Source organism: Chaetodon trifascialis, chromosome 5 (genome assembly GCF_039877785.1).
Source record: "Chaetodon trifascialis isolate fChaTrf1 chromosome 5, fChaTrf1.hap1, whole genome shotgun sequence".
Classification (NCBI taxonomy): domain Eukaryota; kingdom Metazoa; phylum Chordata; class Actinopteri; order Chaetodontiformes; family Chaetodontidae; genus Chaetodon; species Chaetodon trifascialis.
This window is the reverse complement of record NC_092060.1, coordinates 12,715,338-12,741,432: the sequence shown is the minus strand read 5'-3', so window position 1 is coordinate 12,741,432 and position 26,095 is coordinate 12,715,338. Positions and strand designations below refer to the sequence as shown.

Genomic DNA, 26,095 nt, shown 5'->3' with positions numbered 1-26,095 from the left:
GAGCTCTCACCTCTCTGTAGCATCTGAGGATTCATCCTGTGTCTGTGGGGTTTCAGCATTATCAGTATGCAGCACACATGCCAGCGGGTCTGCACCCCCCCCCCCCCATTTGTTGATCTATATTTTATTGTGATATTTATGAGTAACACATAGGCCCCAACACAGTCATTCTATCAACTAGCGGCTGTGCAGATTTTTGCCCCACTAGCCATAAAATTTAATGAATAATTTGAATAGGTGCTGATGCAGATGGAGTTGGTGGTCAAGCGGGTTTCCCTGATTAGTTTTTAACTGCACATGCTAACAGACACACTTGAATGTTATGGACGAGGGATAACATTCTGTTCATCTGCAACTGCCCAACTTACCTGTCAGCTCTTAGGACAAAAAACGAACATGTCAAACAGTGTGATACAAGATACCATCTCTCTGCCGCCTAACTTTACAGAGGTAGGAACAGCATCAGTGCAAATGGTCACATGCAAATCGACCTGCAGCCAACCTCAAACATAATCCTCTGTGTATTTCAATGATTCCACCATGGAGAGACAGACAAGCACTAAGCCTATAGAGTCCGAATATATAACTTGATTTGTACCTGACAAGTGACAATCTTTGTTCTGTTCAGCATTCATCCACCTCAAAGGGTGACACAGGCCAAGTGTTTGTTATTTGGGGCATATCAGGTATAGGAGCAAACAGGAACAAATGAGTTCTTCTCTGGTATCATGTCCACTGGCTAGAACAATTATAGCATGATCCTGTGGTTGAAAAATCCATCAGATTAGTCCTGGCGTTTTATCATTTTGAAGGTGAAGAGCTCCTGTTCAGGGGTGCCTTTCAAGTGTTCTTGTGTTTTTCTGTTCTCTGTGCTGTAATAAATGTATATACAGATCGCTTTTTATGCCAACACGGATGAGAGCTTTTACAGCTGCTTACATCATGGAAACTTTTTACATTTACATTTCCATGGCAACTGAACAAAGTCAATCTAGTTGTGGAGGGGCACCATGTGATGTGTTCGAAAGCTCCAACGCTTACCTTGAAATAAGATTTTTTTCGTAAAACATTCAGATTTGTTTTATAGACTTTCATACACAAAATAATGACACAATTACCCAAAACATGCAGCAAAATCCCTGAGTCATGTTCAACAGAACTGCTGTGTTTTTAGTGGCAAAGTGAATATACTGTATTTTGTGTTTCAATACCACATATATATTATGCCATTTTAAACTCAATACCTGTTTTCAATAAGCAATATTGTTTCTAAGAAAAAGTATCTATTTGCTTGAAAGGGTCTTCTTCCTGGCACTGCAGTAAAAGCTCTTTGGCACTGACTCATCCACTTAATATGCATGTATTTCCACCTACTGGTCAAGTGATAACACTGCACATCTCTCTCCTCCCTTTTATTCTCCAGCATATGATACAAATCTAAATTACTGGTACAAAATGGAGATTTGGGCAGATAACAGACACGCATGTAAAATTTTTGCATATTTATATAATAGATTGCAGCCAGTGGAGCATATCACTGGCAGCCTCTGGGGTTTATGGCTGTTATCAAAGCAGGCTGGCTCAGGCCTGTGTTGATTTGTGTCTCTGTTCTCAGGTATGCCTGCTTTTAATTTGTCCAGTGCATCCCCTTTTTGATCCATGCTGCAAATTTCCTCTCAAACAGGACAGCATGCAAAACCATTCTCGTGGTGCATTTTTGCATTGAGCCCGTCATCTAAACCTGCTCTGATGTTCAGCTACTGGGAATAAAACAGGTGGTGCCTCCCCCTCTTGTGGTTTGATGCAATATTACATTGGTTTGCAGTTGCAATGTCCCCGGTCATTAGAGCTTTTGATAACCATACTGAGGCTGAGACAGAGCCTGAGCTATGCTTCAGAATCTGCAATTCATGAGAAAAAAAAATGTAAGTGCACAGATAGCACCGCATGTTTCATCAGACACTCATTTCCGTGAGTGTAATGTGGAGTTATGTGACTGTCTGTGATCGTGAAGACAGCGTTTGAGAGGACAGAGAAAGAAATCAATGTCAGGATTGAAGTGGTTGCCTTATTTCCTTTGGAGTGCAGTATATTGCTGATTGAGCGTTCAGACCCATTCAGAACCAAGATTGCCTCTCCTCTTTATAGGCAGCTCCAGCTTGGATTGACTCTCAGTCTCATGATGCTGGTAAAAATAGCTTTATTCTCAACAGGCAGGATTTAATTTAGCAAGCCTGTGTCTCCACAGTGATAGCTGATGGGAAGATGTGTATTCATAATGGAGGAGTGGACGGAGCAGAGTTTTCTAGAAAAAGTTTTGTATTATTTTTCCTTTTGAAAAACAGCAATCTGCAGTGCCTCAGTGATCACTATGGCAGAAAACAACACTACATCTGCACTGTTAGCATTCACATGTGAACAGTTTCCTCTACCTTCATATGTTATTGCGCATGTGTTTTCCTTTGACAGTGAAGATGAGTGTTCAGAGGAGCAAATGCTTCTCCATGCATTCAGAATTTTCCTCTTTAATCTCCTCCGAGAAGGCTCCTGGGCTTGGCTGCAAAGCATGGGTGGCTGTGTGAGTTATGGCGTGCGAGCTCTTCAGAAGGGCTGAGAAGAATGAGTGAAGGAGAGGATTTCAGCCAAGAACATGCAAATAGTGGAAACTTATCGTTTCACTGCAGTTCTCCAGGAGACTTACGGCATATGAAAAAGGTAAAAAGCTATAAGATATGACAGACAATATCATGAACAAGGAAGCACTGGTCCCCGCGGGGGTGACGGTTAAAAAACACAGAGGAAAGTGTGTTTTCTCTGACAATTAAATGGTAAGGAAGCCTGGATTCATTCTTTGTCTTCCTAAAGGCACTAAATTCATGCGTCTCTCTCTTCTCCCTTCTTGTGTGTGTTTACGTGATTGTGCATGCTACACTCTTGTGTGTGTTTGTGTCTGTGTATAGGGTGAGTGTGCCGGAGCATCACTGGGTTGAAGCTATGTAGAATGAAATTTATCAAAGTCAGTCAAGCATTGTGATGAAAGCTTTGTGAGGGAATTTCAACCATGACTATAGCCAGGGTCCATGCAAAGTGGTTCATTTTCTTTGCTCTTTAATGAAAATTCTCCCCCAGCTATTTTGGTTCGCAGGGTCTTGATATAACTTAAACCTTTTTCTGTTTATACTGTCAGTTGAAAAGGCTGATGCCATCCATCGGGCAGGCCGCGAGAATTAGAATCATTCAAAAGTTGTTTAGTATTAGATTTGACCAGACGTCTATCTATCTGCTGGGTCCCTGGAGACAGATTTTCCATATTCAATTTGTATTTGTTCCATCCAGTTTCCATTTGGAAACTGATTGACTCAGTGGCTCCCCATCCACCGTAATCACCAAATAATTTACCTTGTTATCAAGAGGAAGATAATGGAAAAGAAAATAAATCCCAATCTCAAGTTTGTTAGGCCAGAACATTACAATCAAATGCTCGAGGTGTTTGTTAGGGAACAAGAAAAGAAAAAGGAGAAAAATACTCTCTATGTAACACTTGTTCATCAGATTGCTTTTGTGGTTTCCTACCTTTGCTTTATGTCTTTATGTCCAAATGGCTTTGCACACCTAAGGCCAGTCATTTATTTACAATAACCCAGCACATTACTGTAAATGGCATGGCTGAGACCAGCTATGATGTCCTCCGCTACGCCCAGAATGAACAGTCCAATGCCTATGCATTTACAACCTCCAGGTACAGCCCATGCTATACAATTGACATTCACTCACCACCACTGTAAATGGACCCTGGTAAACACATTCATGATTGCAGCACAATAGCCTTGCGTCTGAACATGATGAATGATTCGCCATCAAAATTCTTTTGATGATAGTTTTTATGCTGCAGGTTTGATGGGGTTGGGAGGCAGAGGCAGCAGCCAATATCAGATGCAAAGTATGTATTAGTACTGCACTGTGACAGTTAACATAGTTTAGATTCGTGTTTCAGGCAGTCTTCGATCTGCCACCGATACATTGCTCCTCAAGGGCATTATCTTGTGTACGCTGAAGTGAAATTTTATTTTAAACTGTGACAAGTTTCAATGACCTGTAATAATTTTCCGATTGGATGGTGAAATTGACTCATTACTGCAGACGCAATACGATCTGGTATAAGACAACTGCAGTGTCATCAGTGGTGCACAGGTGAGCATTTGGAGACAGAAAAACAGCATGAAGTTAGCCCAGAATTCCTTCTTTCTTCAAGACACAGAGACAAATCAGAACAGCAGCAGTTTCTTGCCACATTCTCAGGTTTAATATAGCACACTCATACCAGGCTACAGACAGATTTCACAACACATCACTGACTGTTGACTGAAAACCCAGTGATGTTTTTTCACATTTATATAAGACTTGCATAACATGTTGGATTATTGAAAAATAGAAAATGTGCATATCACCTACCATTCAGCTCGTACAGAGTCACCAACTTTCTCCTACATATTTGAAACGAAGATTATTTCAGTCCATTAGTAGAAATACTTGTTGTTCTAACACCATTAACTAACAAGTACCGACAATAGTATCGCTTTCTCCCACTCATACCTCTGGCTATTGTATCTGTGTCTGAACTCTGGTCCTCTGCTACTCAACATTCCTGACCACTCTGCCATTGACAACTTTGCATTTCAGTGCAGTATAGGGAGGAAGGTCAGAGGAAGAACATACTGTAAGCCTATCAATGAGCAAACCAGTGTCAAAAGATGTTTCTACAGCTCCTTAAGCTCATCTGTCTTATAGTTAGGATGGATTTGGCCCAGGTTTTGCAACAGTGTTAAATTCAAAGGGTAAAATGCAAAAATGTGTAAACTTATCAGTCAGATTGCAGCGCTTCAATACATTGCACAGCTCACAATAGCAAGCCTAACATTTTATACTCTTCGAACACAGTCACATAATGGTCTGAGGCGTATTGTAAGCCTGAATGCTTATTACCTCAGTTTACTCAATCATTACAATATATATTTTTAATCATGCCTTGTTTCAAACAATGCTGGCCAACTTAATAGCACTGCAACATAATTAATAGATGGTGAGTCTGGAGACAGCCACATACACAGAACCTTATGATTTACTCTCATTCATACTCAAATACATGTATAAATTTTAATCAACAGAAACACACAGAAACTGGAGAGCAGGGAAGGCAAAATCAATTCCAATCAGCAGGAACCTGACCTAATGCTAACTATGAGGTACTGAGTCACTTGCAGTTACTGTGGAAAGCTGAGGCTCACCACATTAGGGAAAACAAATAACATTTTCAGCCTGGATTTAAAGAGATCTACAGAGTTCACCAATCTCAACACAGATCATTCTAATGCAAGGGGCATTGTTAAAGATAGTTGGTGGCATTGATTGATAGCGATCACCTTGCAGAGCAGCATCAACAAGATCTGATAAACATGATAATGATAATCCTAATAGTATGTCATATGCTTGCTGTATCTAAATGTCACTTCCCAGCAAGGACTGGACATAAAACCCTTGGACTAGTCAGCAGTGTCCTGTTGAGATGACCTGAACGTCATGAGGAAAACCACCAGAGATCCTGGGAGAACATGCAAACCGACCTGAGACCGTCTTGCCATGAGATGCTAGTGCTACCAACTGAGAGGCTATAGCTAGTGTCAAAACTTGTTCCAGTGAGAAAAATGTTTTCTCATGACTGAGGAGGTGCTCATTCACAGGCGTCTCAGGAGTTGCACAGGAGGTATTTTGTTTAAAGGGCAAATAAATTTGAGAGTCATCAGCATAGCAGTATAAAAAAAACCAAAGACACATTTACAAATAGTGTCTCAAACAAGAGTTAGCATGTGCTGGAGACTTTGTGCTGGGGACTTGTGCTCATTGAATTATCTAGCAGTACACCTACAGCACGAACACTAAGTGTAAAATGGTACATTGGGTGTTAACAACAAGAATTTGCAACAAATGAGGGTGATTTTGAAGACAGTGTTTTATGTGATGTTTGAAAGTTTAGACAGCACAGAAGGACAAAATTGCTAATAAATAATGAAATAACACTGGAATCTGTCAAGAGTATTAACTGTCTTTCTACTTTTTTCATTGAGAGATTAGGAAGTGGCTCATTTTTCTATATAGAATGGCATCTAGTGACGGGTGAAGGGCACTTATTATGAAAAATATGTTGACTCAATCTACCAGCTCATAAGACACCCACCCACACACACACTCACACACTACCAGCATCGTCATTGAAGCTGATCATCTTTTTTTAAACAATACGTGAGGAAATGTCAGTATTTTGTACACATACTCCATATGGACTGTCATAGTATTCAACCCATGAACTGAATTAAAGGGACTCATGCTAAGGTGGCACAAACCCATTTAAGGTGTGTTCATGCTGAATTTTGGCAAGGACTGACAGCCACAAAGTCACTACCGTATTAGAGCATTATAGCGTTGGAATGTCAAATATGTAAGCAAACAAGGGCAACTCACTGTACACATTAAGCAGACATATGGCTACATTAGCATTTGGAGACATTGTTCTGGTGGAAGCTAGTCCGTCACCATGTTTAGTGAGAGTGGCTCCTGCTCAACCTTGCAGTAAATGCATAAGTCATAAAAACCAAAACAATGTGCTAAAACAGCCTAAAAACATCTGTGGCACTAAAGAGCATTAATTGTCCATGATTTTGGCACCATGAGCAAAAACCTCTACATTATTTTATTGAATGTTATATTCAGAAGGATTGATTTATTCAGGTTTAGGAAATGAAAAAATATCCTCATTCTGCAATACAAATGGCATCATTATTCCATGCCAACTGAGGGGCTCAATAAATTTGATATTAATAACTTGTAATTATGTGAGTGTTTCTTCTGTATTCCTCAAATGCAACTCGATGCAAGGCAGTATTTGAAGGATTTGTCCTCACAGTCAGATAGCTTTCTAATCAATTCTCTGCTGGCTTCGATGAGCGTTACGTGGCAGTGACGGCAGACCTAGACATCTGTCGGGATACATTTTTCATAAAGAAGCCCTCCCTGTGGGCATACCCCCTCCAACAGTGTATGAAACATTTACCACAATCAGTGAAATGAAGCTGAGCAATCAGCTAGAAATGAATTGAAGGTACAGACTGTGGTCCTGCATGTGAGAAAAGGGGCAACCACAACTCTTTGACATATATGCAATGGGAGCCCTGATGCTGCAGTACACAGGCTGGCTGCACATTTGTTGTGCTCTGATCACTGCCTCCTCTTAAATAGGTCCATTTCTCATTTTCCTTTTATTCTGCCCCTCCAAACCCATTTCCTCTCTCCGATTCTGTAAAAACACAGCTGGGTCAGTCTTCTCGTTGTACTTGTTATTCTCTCCTTTTCATGCTTCATGCTTAATGGTTTCATTATACTTAAGAGTAGACACATTTTTGGATAAGCTGCATGATATTTGTCATGGGCTTGTTGTATTTTTTCAGTCTTGTCTCCTGTCATGAGATAACCTTGGTATGTTAAATGGGGGAACAATGGTTCTATCCCAGATGAAATTGCAATGTGACATTGTCTTCTATTATCACTTTGTCTTGTCTTTGCCTGTCTTCAAAGACATGTCAGCGCTACACTCAACTGGAGTTTAACCCTGGGATTAGTTTTCGCTGCCATGTACTTTTATCCCACTGTGGATGTGCTGCTACGGAGTGGGTGTCAGCTCTGCCTCACAAAACGTGAACTGGCAGGGTGTGATCAGGTTTTTCTGAACATAAATCCTTGTCTTTCTGTTTAGGTCGTTTGTGCACATCCAAGTGTAACCAGTTGACTTTTCAATGAAAGGTCACTAAATAAATGTCATTTTGCAACACCCCTCATTACTGGACAAATTATTTCAGTTTATCAGTGTTAGGACCTCAGCATTTAACCTATGCCAGACAATTGATTTGTGTTCAAATTTGCAAACAGAACACTATTAGAGACATTGTTTTATGGTGTTACAGATAATAAAATACTGATTTTATGTTGATGTATTTATTTGAACTGTCGAGAAGTGCCTATTTGACTGAATGTGTGAATAATAAATTACAAATTGTGAAGACAACACTGATACATCATCAGCCTTTAAGCTGATATGGTGAATTTGGCAGCCAACAGTATTTAAAAATCCAGCAGTTACGGAGCAAAAATATCATTTGTTCATGTTTCTGACCAACTGTCAAGTATAATCCAAAATTCATTCTGTTTTAGCTCTGTTTTTGGTCTCTACCAGCTCCCGAGGGGACATATCTGGCTCGTTAGTTCCACCTTGTTCACCAGCAAGTCTCTTATTGTGTGTCTGCTGTTTGGTGCTGAGCAGGTAGTGTGCAGTGGGTTTTTAGTGCTTCTTTGCTGAAAACAACCCCTGCTGTGGCTGACTACAACGCTATGAGAGCTATGAGAGTGAACCAAAACAGTTAAGTTGCAGCCAGAGCAGCATATTCAGGTAATAGTTTCCCGTTGGTTCATTACTACAAGCGACCTCTCTCACATTGTCACATTGTTTTTGCAGTGTCATTTGATATGCTGTTATTGTTAAAAAATATCGTTTATAGCTTCTTTCTCAGTAAATTATTGAACCTATTCTGACCCCATACCTGTAAACTGGGTAAAGTGTGCAATGGAGCTGAATCTATTAGTTCATCAACAAAAAAATGTACCTGAACTTTGATATTTGATTCATTTCAGTAATTTCATCAAGAAAATAATAATCAATAAAGAAAATAATTGCTGTTTGGAGCAGTGATAATGTGTACAGTTAAAGTAACAAACTCCTATTTATGTTGTGTGGTTGGATTGTTCAAAATCAGTGAATTAAAAATGTCCAGTCTAAGAAGTCTGTCCATTGATTTCATGCTACAACAGATTTATCTCCTCCTATGAAATATCATGAAATTTTGATAATAGACGCTTGGGATTCCCTGTTATTGGCAACATTGATGTGTCAAAATAGAAATCCATAAACTTCTCTTGACAGTGCATTAAAGTGGACACATCCCCATGATTGATTAGACATCCAGCTGACAGATACCCAGCGATTGTTTACTGTGGTGGACCCTGGCAACGACTGGGCGTTTATTGCTGTCTGGTCCAGCCGTATTTCAACATTGTGTCTCACTCCTCAGAGCCATCATCAAGCCGGTTCACAGCAACCACACACTTGCAAGTAAACATTAGAGGTTTTCTTACTAAACTGCAGCACAGCCCTGCTGTGTTTGCCTGCACTGACACCTCTTCAAACTGTTTGCACTTGCAGGTATCGTGCATTTACAGAGAGAGTAAGGGATGTCACTCTGGGTAATTTATGGGTAATTATCCATCACACTTTGATGATAAACATTTTTGCTGAATTCCCTTCAGCTTTGTAAGTACTTGTAGAGGAATAAAAATTGCTGTTTACCATGTTGGTATTGGGAAATGGATAATCTCCTGAGTAGCATTTGTAGTTTGTGTATTTTTTATTTTGTACAAGATTTTTGCATATCAGTGGATCAGCTTTTCTTCAATCTCGTATTCATTATTCAAAACACAGCTATTTTTGCAGGAAAAACGCCTCTTGAATTTGAAAGCCCTGAAAGGGGAAGATGTCTTTGCTGCTATCAGGTGTTGCTAAAAACTTTTCACTGACTTCTACAACTCATTATCCATTCAAATCACAGCAGCACATCAGGTGAAAATGACTGACAACAGCTCAAGATGGAAACCACAAATAAACGATGATGCCGGTGACATCCTCCCCACCAGGAGTCCTTAGATCGGAAAGAATCAATGTCAGAGCGACAGATCATTGCTTTCCCTCGCTGCATTTTCTGTGATGTGTGAGAATTTTACACTTTCAATGACCCATGCTTTGCACTGTGTCAAAAACAAGGCATGGCCGAGTACACAGAAAGAACTACGTTACCTCCCTCTTTTCCAGTTGCTTCATTGCCTGATGGAGACCTACGCGGTTCTGCGAAGGTGACTGCATTTATGTTCAGACAAAACTTGATTTTCCAACACATTGTATGAGATACTTTGTCAGCAGACCACTAAACAAACCAATGTGTGGGGGGTATCAGTTCTGCTTGAGCTAGACAAAAGGAAAAAAAATGCATTTCAACAAGCCATCATCAGCTGTGTGGAGAGTGGGAGGATGTGCTCATTGAATTACTACACTTCTGCCACTGCATTCAATAAAGAGTGACTCAAGCTTGGAGCGTGGTAGTTTGATACATTTTTATTAAAGTAAATATGGTGTAAATGCGGCTGTGGGTGAGCTGGTGCACTCATACAGTCATGTCTATTCAGTTTCTGTGTATCACATGGACCCAAGCAGGTCCTCATGATGTCATGGCTCTCTGCATCATTAATATTGAAAGGTCATTTCCCCTACTTGGATGTGGTGTCTATCACATGCTGGGTTCAATTTCCAATTTGCCACAAGACTGCCTGGGTCATTCTTACTATTTATCTGAGACTACCCAACAGTGTTATAAAATTTCTCTGAAAATTAGCTGACTGTTTCTTTTATTGTTTCCTATGGAGTCCTTGACTTGGGCAGGCAAGGTAATAGACCATCTACTTTTGTCTACTATGGTGTGACTTAAGACCGTTTTATCAAAGTTAACAGACCAAAGACATTTTGATGCTCAAAATACAGACAATGTCACATGTATCATAAAAAAGAAGTAGGAAGGCACTTTCTCATTTGCTACATTAGATATAAAAATCCTGCTTTGATTTTGTGTGTCATTTAATAACAAAATGCACTGTACCAAGTCCATATTTACAGCAAAAGCTTCAATAGTATTTGAGTCATGAGCAAAGATTTATAGCCTTAAGATCAAGTTTCTTTCCTGTTAACTTAAATGGGTGACACAGTCTACATCTTTTGGCACATTAGAAGTCATAAGCAACAATATACTCTGAAAACTTTTCACAAATCCAGAAGTAACTTCAAAATTACAATTTTTTTCTTTAGTCTGCTTTGTAGTGTTCTAATTAGGAGCCTTAGGCTAGTGGTACTTTTATAGGCATGATTAGTTTTGAAACCTCAAAGAAGTCTTCCTTTCTATCAGCTCGAATCCTTCCATGCATTCTACTTCATTCTATTTCTATACCAGTATAACTTAAAATATGTCCTGGCTATGTGATTCTACAAAAGCTCAATTATTATATGTATATTGACATTTTCGTACAATATAAAAAATGTAGTTGGCCACCAAAAGCCCCAGCTTTAAAAAAGCCTGTGGCACAGAGATGTCCTCAGAGCTCCATATTAAAAAATGAATGCCACACAGTAATGTACAGTCTGATGTTATATAAGCTGTCTTCAGCACTTCAGTGCTGGCAATATTGTGACCTTGCGTGTGTTTAGTGCTTAAGTGTACACCGTATGCTGTAATTCTGAAGCACACAGGCATCTTTTGCTGCTCCACGATTGTGAAACCACATGCTGCTAGATATTAGATGTGCCCCCTCCATCTCTGCTTTTAAATCTAGGCTGAAGACACATTTTTATTCACTGGCCTTTCTGGCCCACTAATCTTTTAATCTGTTGTCATGTCTCAAACTGTATGTTGTCCTGTTGCTGACATGTTTCTCTTTCTGTTTCTGACATTATAATCTAATGTTCAACACTTTGGTCATCTTAAGCTGTGTTTAAACGTGCTGTAGAAATAAACTTCATTGACTTGACTTTATTGGATCAAAGGGTTGGTGGGTGTCAGAACCTATGACTCATTACAGCTTTGACGTGCATTATGTCTCATTTTGTGGCCTCCTCCACATTCTTTCACCTTCCTTTTAGCCTGAATCCCACTTGGAAAGCAGGAAATTAGGGCAGTAGCTCCCAGGAGAATGTTGGAATAAAACAAGGTTTCTGAAATAGTGCGTGTACTGTGAGTGACGAGTATGTTTGCAGTCGGCAGTCTGCTGGTAATTGCATTTCAGTCAGTAATCACTGATCGTGTTAAGATGATCTTGAACATACCATTGTTTCCCCACCTGCTAAACATCCGACATTCAAGAGGTAATGTAATCACAAGGACTGCAGAGCAGAAAAAAGAAATCATACACATTTGTCAACATGTATTGTCAACAACACTGTTTTCCAGAAATGTCAATATCACTTCATCAAGTGGAACTCTTGCTTTGCAACAAACACTTGCTTGACTTTGAAGATCCTTCTCACACTAAACATGAAGCTTGAGATGAGTACTTACATATCTGAGCTTCGTAAACTACATTTGGTAAAAATAGACCATCTGAAGGAAATGATTCACTACCAAAGGTTACTCAGTGGTCCAGCAACCGGCAAAGAAGTGTATCACTCAGTTACTTCCTTCCCAGTAGAGGGGAGGTGGCACCAGACTAACTACACCAGAACAGAAGGTAACAGTCTGATACCATTATCTAAACAGCAGGTGGAGCTCAACAGACTGCCAGCAACGGGTTAGCAGCGGTTAAGAGCAGCAACCTTCTCAATGGTCCAATCAGATGGCAAGTCTGCCATCAGAAGCCATGACATCAGCATCTGAATACATAACTGTGAACATGTCACATGTCTGATATGTCCTCCCAAGGGATTTTTTTTGAATTCACTGTGATAATGTATGTTTCCTTTCACCTCTGTAAGAAAGTCACAGTGAACGACTGTTATCGAGGGTAATCATTAGTGTTACGCGCCTGTTGACTGTCCTTTCCACCCCTCGGGTATCGCTGTGGAAGGGTCACGCCTACATTGCACCACACTCATTTCTAATCATGTAGGTATCAGGTCTTACTCAGGAAGGGAGAGCCTGCAGATGACATCATGCAGCTCCATGGACAGCTGTCAGGATGAGTCAGGTGAATGTGGGCAGACTGAAAGTCGCTGTGTTCCTTATGTCATGGAACAAAATCCTCCTGCAATGAGGGAGCTTCCAATTCAGTCAACGTCAAAGTATGAGTAACTGCTTTGACAGGAAGCGGTAACGTACAGTGACTTTCATGTCTGCAAAACAATAGATAACGCGACAGTGAAAAAGGCTCACCTGTGGCTGCAATCACAAGTGTTTCTCTTACCAGCATGGAACAGTGCCAAGACTCTGTTCAATATGATATTGCATTTCCTGGAATGAAATGTAAAACTAATGTATAGGCTAGTACGACTGAGCAGAAAGCTCAGAAAAAAGGGCACACTAAATGACATAAACATAACATGGTAAATTAAGATTAAAAATGCAATACATAACATATTCACCATCCTTTCTATTTCTTGAGCCACCATCGTGCCACACGCTACAGATTTGCATGTGCTCAATTATACATTCAGTGTGTGACAAACATGTGCACTTCCTCTTAATGAGAAGGAATTATTTATAGCATGCTGTGCTCTTATCATTTGTCGAGCCCAACAGGTACAAAAAGATTGAAGGTCAAGGACTCCCAAACTTGTCCTCCCAGCAAGCTGTTACTTGGGACAAACATTCATCATTCAAGCACACAATTGCACCACATCCAATCCCTCTTCACCGCAGAGTATTAATTGGACAAACAAATCTCTGCTATGTAAGTAGCAGGTCCCCCTGTTCTTGACTGAAATTAACATTGCATACAAGATAGTCCACTGATACACCTCCGTTTGTGGGAATTTATTGGGCCTTTTTAATGCATGACCCCTCAGTTTTGGCATGATAAAAACTCTTTGGAGAAAACAAATACTTTGCAATATATAATTGCACAAGAAATATTCAGGAATGTCTTTCCAGATGATAATTACATTCTGAGGCCGTCATTAAGAGCTTTGTAAGTACATTTGTAAGCTCATTCACTTCAGGACTGCAATTCATGCTGCACTGGTGGAGCTTCTTAATTAACACCTACTCCAGCCAACAAATAGAAGTGTGGTGGTTGTACTTGCCTGTAGAACAAAACACCATTGTTGTTTGTGATGTTCTCTATGGCCACCTCCTTGAATTACAGACGACCGTCTCCTCTTTTTTCTTTCTTTTTTTTTTTTAGCACATTTCTCTCCATTTACTGTATAATTGGAATTATAGTCTGTTTGCTGTGTTTTCTAATCTATTACATTTTTATCGTTAGCCAATGAGGTTTATTGAGCGCACAAACCAATGAAAAAGTGCGAAAAAGGTGCAGGCTGTAAAAACATAATTACCTACTGTCAAAACCTTTCTAGTTACTTTATGTGACCATGAAGCAAAAGCTATTAGCATGATACCACTATTTAAAGAGACTGTGTATCCATTGTGTGTGTGTGTGTGTGTGTGTGTGTGTGTGTGTGTGTGTGTGTGTGTGTGTGTGTGTGTGTGTGTGTGTGTGTGTGTGTAAGGTGGAAAAGTGAGGCAGGAGGAGTGGCACCTGGCCTCTTTAGATAATCTATTTATGGCTTTCACACATCATTAGGCCCAAACTAAAATACTCGGCTCTTGAATTTGTTTATCAAATGTCTCAGTGTTATCAGTCACAGCTGCAACAAACCATAAAAGTGTGACTGCTGCATACTGATCATTGCTTATGTAGTTTTTCTTGACCTTGAAACTGTAGCATTTGTGACATCTGCATGTAGTGACTAACAATCTAAAATAAAAGCCTTATCTGAAATGTCAGTGCTGCAGCAGTAGGATGTTTATTACACATTAATAAAATATGAGAAACTGAAGCTACAACTTGCTCATTGTGTGTGTGTGTGTGTGTGTGTGTGTGTGTGTGTGTGTGTGTGTGTGTGTGTGTGTGTGTGACCTCAAAACCAATCAAAACATATAACAGGCATAGGATGGATGCAATTGAATGTAATTTCTGATTTGAAACCAAGCTGCTCTAAATTTTATTAATAAACTATTAGTAATGAAATAGAGGAAACAGAATGGATCACATGGTGGCAAAAAGCTTTCAAATCTACTGAGACAATGTCTGACATTGACAGAAAGCTTCAGTTTGGCAAATGAGAAAAATAAGGTAACTTCACAAACGATTTATCTACCATTTACAAAATATGACACATATTCCACCAAATAAGTGTGTATGTGAGGGAAAAACACTTTGAAGATTACAGACATGTTAGTCATATAGAAAAGGTAAGTTTTTCCCCAAGCAATGTAGAAGCAGACAAAAGGTAATTACTGAACTTTTGTCCACTGTTTCATTATTGCCTGAAAATGAAAGCGTTAACCTAAATGATTATTTTACTGCGATGAACAAAATATGCCGTGTCATGGGAGTTGAAATTTGCATATTATGTAGGCAACCAAGTCAAGGGATCATTTTTTGATTAATTTTGGTTGTGGATGTTGATGTGATGCAGCTGGCTGATATTAGAATACTACAGTGAAATGACAAAGGCAAAATTTAATTCTGCTACAACAGTGGAGAACTGAAATCCCAAACCGTGGAATGATTTACATTTGTATGCTGCCTTGTTACCCAGGTGGGGTCCAGCCCACCCCCTAACCTGAGGGTCAGGGAGGTGGAGCTGGACCGCCCATTTAGCTCTGCAGTGACTCCTGCTTTTTCGTCAGTTTCCTGTGCTTTATACAGTGAATGACAGTCACCCAACGACTAGAGAAAAGTGAATCAGGATCAAATTAATTATTATCTTTAATGTACACTATGGAGACCAATGGTTTGTGGGTGTAAGATTTTGGAATAATTATTTCATATTTATGTATCTGATCACGTGATTTAGCTGTTACCATTTAAACTCCACAGCCCCACATGACTCTCCCTCCAGGATTTGTATATCCTGCTAGCTACTTTCTTCTTTAGACTAACTGTAAAACAAAAAAAGAAGTGAAACCGGTATTCCACAACTTGGCCTGGTTGTACACTGAGTTTATGGAAGCAATAATTAATCCATATATGGACACATACAGTGAGCGCCACGCCCAAATCACCCCCTCGTTCGCGGCTTGCTGTGGCCTGTGGTCGCCCTGCCCCGCTGCCAGGAAGTTCAGGAACTCGGTCACCGCCCCAGCCGCCCCCCCCACCCCCCCGCCTCATCCATTGTTGGGCAATAGTCTGTGGCATCGAAACAATTTCAACCGAAACTTTTCAGGTAACTAACTGCTGAAGATCTTTTGAAGCCGAATTTACTCCTCAGTAAATTTTTTCGAAAGGAAGTACATTGCAAGCTCGCCAGTTCGGAGAAGCGCTGAACTGAGTCCTTGAGGGGAGGAAAAGGGAGGAAAACTTTTCGAGAAAGGAACTCCGTAATTCTCATTCCTCCATTTTGAACTTTTAAACTCCAGTTTTTCCAGGGGATTGTTTTCGGTAAGTTTACAACATTTACTTATTATTCAATTCAAAGCAAATACTTAAGTCGGTATTACGTGGAATAGTTAATTGGACAGCCTATTAACACGACAGTTACGGTTTTTCGCAGTAGTCCGTTAAGGGAGGCTAACGGAGCTAACGTTCGTGTTTGTTGTGTCGCTAGCATTAGCGTTAGCAAGGTGTCGTGTTTGGCACAGGGTGCGTTAGCAGGTAAAACACCGTACGTCAAGCTAAGTTCGCTCAAATGGAAACGGTGACCCGTTGAAAATCAATTAACTTTGTCAACGCCGGTTTTAAAGCCTGTATGATGTTTTGGTGGCGATTAACGTTACTTATTGAGCTAGGTAAAACCAACGTTAATGTCCGTAATGTCAAAGTTAGAGACATCAGGTGCGATGTAAGCTACTTAACGTTAGCGTTAGCACTTGTAGTCAGTTGACCAGGTATTGGACCCACCCTGTCGCTCCGCCACTAGTAGTTAGTGTTACATATGTTATTACTTTATTTTGAATGTTCCTTGCTTGGATAAGGCATTGACAATTAACTTCCCATACATTACACTGCCTTGCAGGCGTCTCTAAGACTAACATTAAAGGATTTTCAGGGGTTATCTCGCCCAAATCACTTGCATATACTCTCAGTGGTATCTGGCCTTCCAGATTTCGTTTGGTGTTCTTTGGCCATTTGAAATATCTGTCTTTGCCACACCCATTCAAAAGAGGTGACAGGAGCATCCGCGGCCCTAGGTACTTGGAATAATCCACAGATGTATAGTATTTTTTATGCTTCGTAGAAATGGGTTATCATTAGGATTACCACAAGTAAGTGTGGAGTTTCTGTGAAGAGCCCTCACTGCTGACCTCTTCAGATGTAGCCTTTCAGTGTACTGCGCACCACAAACAAACAGGTTCATTGATATGTATTGTATCAGGGTACCGCCAGATGTTTCAGTAATGTTAGTGGAGACCTGAAAACCTGAGCAAATGAAACCAAAGCTGTCTGCAAGATTATCTATCTTGCATCCGTCCATACTGGCTTGCTTTTTTTTTTTTTTTAATTTAAAATAAAATAAAAAAACTATATGCCATCCAAATGCAAACATTAGTCAGGATGTTTGATAGCACACTTTAAAGCAACCAAAAAATATCAGTTCAATATAACATTAGGTTGTCATCATTCAAATGCTCTGGTGTTTGTAATGTTTTAGCCTCTTTGTTGACAGTGTAGGATAATAGCTGTCTATGACATTGTTCTCTTAGCACAGCTGACCAACTTTTCAGTTGAAGCCCCTCTGCCCTCAGGGCTTGCTGATTATCCCTGCCCGTTCATTTGAGAAAGCTAATCAATTGAGCTGCAGTCATTGCTTGAAAAGAGATATCGAAATTGGGCCATACTGTTACTGCCTTTGGTAGTCACTCAGTGAGTGATGCAGCATTGCTGTATCAAACGGGGACCTTAATATTGTGACTATTGTCCAGAGTTCTTGAGACTAACTGTTCTGATAATCATAAAGGAAGCTTCACTTACTATATTAAACATGACATTTTTTTATTTACTACATCTTTTATAATGATCTTTTTCTTGGCCACACAAAAGACTGTCATTTATTATATGTAACCACAATCCTATCAAATGACAACAGATATTCGTTATTGTGGAGGGTGGAGATTGTTCATGTTTGGTGCCATCTAAATGGTGTTTCATCATTGCATCTGAAGAATGAAACTGACTCTCTTCACCTTTTTTTCTTTGTCTTTTTTTTTAACCCCAGAATTTCAGTCACCATGACAAGCATCAACACAGCTAACATCAACTTTAAATGGGACCCAAAGAGTCTAGAGATCCGTACTCTGGCAGTGGAAAGGCTACTGGAGCCCCTTGTCACCCAGGTAATGTAAACACAGTTTGCATTTTTATTTGGAATAATGGGACAGGGAAGATAGCTTATGGCTGGAATGGGTGCACAAAAATGCTTGAAAATACAACAATTTCAGTGTGATGCTAAAGCGGAGTTACTTTTCACAGTCTGAAAAGGAGCTCCTCACCAGCCATATTTTATAGAGCAGCAGCAAGTGGCATATTATGTCAGTCATATGAAATATAACACGTTTCCTTGCATCACCTTTTCAGGATTTTCGTTGTGTTGATTCATCCTACATGAACACTTAACAGGTTGATGCTAATCCTGTGAATAGAAATACTACTAGCATTTGCTGGAAAGCTAATACAGCAGTGCCATAGGTTTCATGTGTGAAAAGAGCTATTGGCACAACCGTAGTCTGCCAAATACATCTAATGTCTTGAAGCAGCTGTCTCTGTTGAACAATTTTATATTCCTGCCATAGGTCACCACTTTGGTAAACTCCAGCAACAAAGGCCCATCTAATAAGAAGAAAGGACGCTCCAAGAAGGCTCATGTTTTGGCAGCATCGGTGGAGACTGCTACCCAGAACTTTCTGGAAAAAGGAGAAAAGATTGCAAAGGAAAGTCAGTTCCTTAAGGATGAGCTGACGGCTGCTGTGGAAGATGTCCGCAAGCAAGGTATATTGAAAATACATATTGCAACAGTGGTTTCTAGCTTGTACAGAGTGCTTCTTAAGATAGGAAGCATGATAAATAAATCATAAGCTATGTACATATCATCTGCCCCAGTGGAAGACCTTGAAATAAGAATGTTTTGAGCCTGATAGATTTCCTTTTGCAATTGCATTTTCAGGGAGCCCATTAATAGAGTCTTTTCCTTTAAGTATGCAGTCTGTTCACACTCCTATTAAGCTATACACTGTCATGGCCTTTCGTTCTACCAGGATACACTTTTATCCATGTTTCCCCTCAGAAGTGTGTGTGTTCTTCTATCCCAGTGTCAGGTTGATCAGGATATATTTTGGACTTGAGCATCACACAGTTCACTCCTGTGGTTTAACAATTGTGTAGTATTTCCCCTCTTCTTTGTTTCTTGTCTTTTCTTCTTTGAGATAAAGTGACAGATGGTTAATTGAAGACTGTCATTTAGACCAGTAGAGAGAAAGACTATTATATTGAATATAATGTGTTCCTTTCTGTGTGTTTGCTCTATTTGTTTTTGTGTAGAGTTTAGTAGGACTTGGCTTGCAGATCTAAGTGCCTTATTTAGCCATCTGCCACTGATTGGCTGGAATATACTGTATGTAGAAGAAAATAACAATTTAAATTGCAATGTTGGACCAGAAAGAAAAATATTCCACAAATTAGGGCTGTTTAATAATTCAGTTATATTATATGTCATCTGTTGTGTTGTTAAGTATTCCAGAGCAATAAAAAATAGAAAGAATAGTTTAGATTTTTGATTTACAATTTTAAGTTTTTTCTGTTTTTCTGATGTAATGTACAGTACAATTAACATACAAAAGGTTATTTACATCTACAATAGGAACACATTCTTACTAATATTGTGATAACAATTGCAACTATATTGCCCAGCCCTACCTTATATCACTCAGCCCTGCAATATGATTCCACTATAGTCATCCTATTATTGTAGAAACCTGCCTTCACCCCTTTGTTTGAGCAGTTCAGACCTTTGATAGACCTTCGTTAGGAGCAGAAAAATCAGCTTGATTTACTTGTGTTGTCTTGTTCACACCAGTGGCAAAAATGGGGCCTTGCTGGGTCTTTGTGTCAACTTGGAAGATGTATAGTTTGCAACAGCACCTAAAATTGTCTGTATTGGTGATGACAAAATCAAAAGTGAATCAGCACACATATGTCCATCATTGAGGGAGGGTGCTGGTGGTGATGCTGATTTGCCTGGCATTCTGTGTAAATGGTTAATTGCTGCTTTGCTGAGTGACATGTCAGTTCATTGTGTAACAGAAGTGACACACATGTTATTCAACAACTTTTACATTCAGAGACAGGAATCTAACGTCAAATCACCAGCAGGTAAAAATTGCAGTTGTACTGCGGTAGCTGATTCCATCATCCAACAGCCGCACTTTCAAGTCTCATTTATTCCTTTTTGCTCTGGATATCTGACTGTTTCTTGACACACTAGCAGACCATTGAGACCTGGTAGCTATGACTTGAGGGTGGCTGTTATCACCTTGTGAAGGGACATCAGTGTCCTGGTGTCTTTTCTCCCTAGATGCCAAGCGAGTTAGATGTCCCCTGCTTGAGCTCTGCTCTGAGTGGTTGGGAGGTAAATGACATGTTGCTAGATAGCCTGTGCAGTGCTCAGTGCCCAGGAATGTTACTGAAGTTGTGGTAAGCTGTCACTGGACTGGAATTCAGTGACTGTTGTTAGCTGGTGTCTAGGCCTGGCTGTCAGCTATGCCATGCTGCTCAGTGGAGCGTGCCTAGACTGATAATATGGCTATTGGACTCAGACAGTATTTTCCACCCAGCTGTGATATACCAGCTGTTAAAAATGGGAAAAAAAAACATTTGACATGACGATTAAGGATGACGGTGCATACAATGCATGTTCTCTTAGTATTTTAAATCATATTTTATTTACCATAGGCATCACTAAAATCATTAGACATTTCTGCACAGTTACAGGGTTTCCTTACTTTGCCATTTCTGTCAGCTCCTGCCCTTGGTCTCTCTGGCTTCCCCGTCTCTCCTTGTCTGTGTCTTTGTTGTCCTGTTGTTTGTGGGTCTTCTTGTGTGATATACATTTTAATCATTTCATCATGCACTTTGTGGACCACAGGTGAGTGTTAGAAGGATGGAAGTTTATTAAAGGAGCACTGATCACTATCTGCCCCCAGAAAATGGCCTTATTGATTTTGTTCACAGGGGGGAATAACAGCCTGAAGGTGTGGACTGTGTTTGAGATCTGTGTTGTCGATCATTTGCACAAACTGTTGTAGCTGGCTGTCGGGGTAAAATGGTTTCTGTTACAGGTTTGACAGTGCAAATTTTGTGTTTGTCTCTGTTTTTTCCCCTTGAAAACATTGTTTTACTGAATTTGACAATTAATCGCAGAATGCCTATTTGGAAATATGGTTTCTTTACTGGAATATTGAAACAAAAAGGTAACTGACAACAGTAATTTCCCAATAAAAGTACCAAACAACATTTGAATCTTAGTGTCTCAATTGGAGTATTTGGTGCTTAATGTTCATCTATCATATCACCGTAATTCTTAGTGCCCACGCGGTTCAGCTCAGTATTCATCAGGGCAGGTCTACTGTGAGCTGAACTGTGTCGGTGCAAAGGCCCTTTATTAATGGCTTTTTAATTTTTGCAAAGCAGTGTGCCTATGACTTATCGATCACAAAGCAAAGTACAAGTCTAACCCCTCTCTCTTTTTTGATCTTATGATATGTCCTTGGATGCAAAGAGCACATGTTTTTGATATCTTGACTCCTCAGCCAGTTGACTGGCATTTGTGATCTCTTATTTAGAGGTGCCATAAATGCAAGTCATGCTGGCATTGTGAAGGTGGCACCAGTGCAAGGTAGCGGATAGTTTTGAATATAAACAAACAGAACCACTCTAGTGGAATGTATTTCAACTCGAGTGAAAATATGTAGTTACTCTGACGCAGTCAATGTAAATAGACAGAGAGGAGATGGTCTGGAGGAAAATAAGAGGAGAGGAGTTCCCGATAAATTTGGAAATCGGTGTGACTGAACTGTCACACATACTGTCATCTTTTGTTCTTGCAGCAAACAGCAGTCATGCCTTTGTCAGACTACACGATTTTAGCCTGATTTTGTCGTGGCCGACGAATAAAGGCCCATTTATACCCTCCGGATCCGGACGAAATCCGTCCGTCCGTCCGTCCCACACGTTGCCTCCGTAGGGGGCCTTCATACCTCCGTCCGCTTTCAGTGTTTTGTCAGTGTGTCCTCTAGGGGGCAATGTCGAGTCATAAATTACAGAGCCGTTGTCATGGCAGCCAATGCCTTGTCAACGCTTCTGTCAGCATATACCGGCATCAGTAATGGCGTCAGTAGAGGAGGTTATTATAATGAAAGTACTGAGAAATAGGAAAAAAAGATTAGACAAATCTTTTTTTTGACGTAGAGCCGGTTCTCTTCTTCGTCGGTTTTTAGTTTGACTCATTTTGCTCATTTTGACTGTACACTGCCCCCATGACTTCTGGTGGTTTCGAGTGGTTTCGTCCGGAGAGCTCCGGATGGCTAAGCTCAGAGCCGACGGACAAACTGACGGATGAAACAGCCTCCGGATATGGACGAAAGCGTCCGTATCCGCTATTTACGGAGGGTATAAATGGGCCTTTACTGGAGTTGTGGCCGATCGTGGACGACAGTTGGTTGTCTGTACTGGTGTAGTGTGACATGCTGAGTGACCCTGAGCATGTCAGAATTTTTTTGTCTTGCCTCGTCTGGGATGACATCTCCCACGACAAGTTCCTGAGTGTTGACCAATCAGTTGCTCTCCTCAGACCACAGTCAGGTAACGACAGTGAGGAGGAGGGATGCTGAGGTTGCTGCTGTCAGGTGGGACAACAAAAGAGAGGAAAAGTTTGTTAATCTGTGGCAACAGTACCCCTGCCTATTTGATGTTTTCTCGAGGGAGAGAAATGGGGTCAAAAGAGACAAAAGTTAGAGAAAAAGAGCGGAAGCACATCATCAACCTCGCAAGTAGCTGCTGTGCTGTCTTAAGATTAACCCCGGTCCTAACTGCAGGAATATGCTCATCATCAAGCCCAGACAAAACGCTAAAGTAGCCTTTTGATGCGGCCAACACAGCCAGACCTGCATCTTGTAGAACAATGACTGTGGAAATAAAATTACAAAAAGTGAACCTCGCTGAACCTGTCTTAATTGTTATCTGGATGCTTCCTAGTAGATGTATAAATAATTTGCACTGTTTGCCTTTAATTTTACAGCGCAACTACAGCCGTTTTCTCTTTCTCTTCTTTTTTCTTTTTGGTACACAAGACCACCAGCGTCACACAAAATGTGTCTGTCAGTTTGATTGACAGTTGCTTCACCCACCTCCCCGATGTCATCTGATGTCGTGCGTGATGGTGAAATAAGACGTAATCAATCACAGGGATCATACATGTAGTCTGGCCAGTCAACTGACCAAGACATGGCAAGTTCTGCCAGTGTGGTCGTTAATCTGACACAGTGACCAAAAAATTGTGTAGTCTGAACCAGGCCTGAGGGAGCTGCTCCACTGACTGTTTGACTGACAGAAATCATTCCAGTGGTCAAAGTCAAGCAGTCACTTAACTTTGTATCTAAATATGGATTGCTCATTATATTAGTGAGAGTGCACTAATTCTTAGACTTTGGGGGAAACCCCCCAAAACAAATAACACTCTACAGCACTCAGCTCTTTTTCTGCAACACTCATATAGTCAGTTTGTGTGATAGAGTTAAAAGTGCAATCTTTTTTTCAGTGTTGTCTGTCTGTTTCATGAAATGCCGTGTCACAACATTTTGTAATGTCGGTACTTATAACACTTGTTTGTTCTTGAAAGCATCCATAATTGTATTAAGTGCTTACCCTGTTTAGTTTTGTGGTGGTTGAAGTCAGTCTCAGCACACATTGGGTTATGCACCTTAATCATAGCACATCTTCATAAGCAGTGTTGCCAAAGGAATAGAGCTGTTCTCTATCTACGCGACTGTCATAGAAAAAGTATTTAGCAAGATGGTAACAACTGGTGAGCGCAAATTGCTGCTAAATTTGTTTTGAGTTGTATTTTTCCAGAGCTCACGCCATTGCTGGAAGAAATTTTTTCATGTTGGTGCTTGTCATCTGTTTTAGCTGCTGTCGATAGAGCTGTTCCACATCATAGGAAAGTGGACAAGATAAGTGCTTGTCTTTTTGCTGGCTTTGGATCTCTAATACAGACGTAGCTGTTACCAGGCATTTTTTAGAGTTTGAAACTGGCTGTGCCTCCACTGAAGTAAACTATTTGCGGATTTACTGTCTTGTTCATAATATGAGCCTACAAAGTCCATTTGTGTACCCAGTCAACTGTGCAGGCCCATCCAATGTAGGACAAAGCACGGTGCTGGACACACCAGACAGTGAGCCCTTTGTCGTTGCTGTGACCTCTTTTTTTCAAAAGAGGGCTGTGTGTGCATGTCCTGGTGCAAGCAGACATTATTATTGGACATTTAAGAGGTGTGTGTGTCTTTGTCACTCCATGTGACACGTGCTGACCCTGAGCAGGCAGGGAAAAATGTGTAAGACTGTTTCATCTCTCTGACACACTCCGATTTGTCTCAGATGAAGACTTCCTATGATGCAATTAACTTATAGCCTGGAACTGACTGACTGCTGTCAGACATCTGCTGTCAGCTCATGGAGACAACTGCTACTAGTACTATTGCTATTACTGTAGACTAATACTACTACAGCTGCTATTGATTAAAAAAAAAAAAAAGAGTTCACACTTCAAGATTTTTTGTCAGATTTAATGGATGACAGGGGAAGGCAGTTTGTTGAATTGAAAAAACAATTATTTTATGCGATTTTGCAATGCATTGAAATAGAGTTATAGAGATATTTCCATATCACAAACTATTGCTGAGGCAAGGTAATCAAAATGCTAATAGCTTGATAATAGGGTATTTGTTCCTTCACGATTGCAAAAGATGGGAAATGAGTTTCCTGGTCACAGACAACCAGTGATTAAGTACAGCTAATTCATACTTGGTGAGACAATCAATGTTTTTGAACCAGTTTTCATTTCTTGTTTTGTCGCACATTTTCAGGTGAGTCAATGCGGCAGGCTTCTGGAGAATTTGCAGAAGACCCCTGCTCATCTGTGAAGAGGGGCAATATGGTTCGTGCTGCCAGAGCCCTCTTGTCAGCAGTCACACATCTGTTGGTGCTGGCAGACATGTCTGATGTATACAAACTTCTACTGCAGCTTAAACTGGTGAGATAGTTACATTCTTGTGTATATTATATATTACAAGCTTAATTGGAATTTCAGAAAATTAAATGATTAAAATTATCACTTATTTCGAGCTCTGACATTTCATGGTAGTCAATTTGTGTGTACTACAACTGAATAGTGGTGATGACCACATTAAGGCTTTAATTAGATTAAAGCATTTGCATGGATTGGAGAAATCCAATTCACCCAGTAGTGCAAGTTTATATGAGTTGTCTAGATCCGAGGTAATGTATTTCTGGAGCACGAATGATTTTTAAGTTGTAGACATACTTTTTGCCATGTGAGTGTAAATAATGAGGTACTTGACAGAGAAATGGTATTAGTTACTTTAGTTACGTTTTTTTCAACATCTCTGGCAAAATCTCAGGAATTTATCAGAGCAGAATAACGGCTCCTTGATGGGTCTATTGAATTTTTTATTTAATTCCAAAATTATTTCAGCCAACTGGAACTTTTCACCCCTTGAAGCTTGAGATGACAGGCTACAGCTAATTAAAGTCACATCTTGGCTGGCTTGATTTGATTGCAATTTTGAAAATTAGTCTTTGAAATAAATCTGGATGGATTTAAATTTCTTAGCTTGCAGAAAGGGTTGTACATTTGTACTTTGTGTTGTTTAACTTTTTCCATCTACCTGGCTTAGGTGGAGGACAATCTGGTTAAAGTGCGTAATGCAGGAACAGAGCAGGACCTTGGGATCCAATATAAGGCCTTGAAACCAGAGGTGGACAAGCTGAACATCATGGCTGCCAAGAGACAGCAGGTAATGTGCAGTTGTGCATAAAGACGCGCAAGATCAAATTTGGGGAACACTGAACCTGTCTGGTTATCAAGTGCGTGAATGGGTGGTAATGGTCTTGTTACACCTGAAACAAGCTCTCCAACCCACCTAGCAAATTGTATGTAAAAAACTGG

General features: G+C 40.2%; 1 protein-coding gene across 1 annotated transcript in view; it reads left to right on the top strand.

Annotated features, from left to right (window-relative positions):
* Nucleotides 1-16,031: 16,031 nt before the first annotated feature.
* ctnna1 (catenin (cadherin-associated protein), alpha 1) overlaps nucleotides 16,032-26,095 on the top strand; it is a 75,669-nt gene continuing 65,605 nt past the window's right edge. Inside the window, exons 1-5 of the mRNA XM_070962595.1 lie at nucleotides 16,032-16,299; nucleotides 18,074-18,191; nucleotides 18,648-18,843; nucleotides 24,993-25,159; nucleotides 25,824-25,943. Of these exons, the coding sequence (XP_070818696.1) occupies nucleotides 18,087-18,191; nucleotides 18,648-18,843; nucleotides 24,993-25,159; nucleotides 25,824-25,943 (588 nt within the window). The 5' untranslated portion in view covers nucleotides 16,032-16,299; nucleotides 18,074-18,086. The remainder of the gene's footprint in view (nucleotides 16,300-18,073; nucleotides 18,192-18,647; nucleotides 18,844-24,992; nucleotides 25,160-25,823; nucleotides 25,944-26,095) is intronic.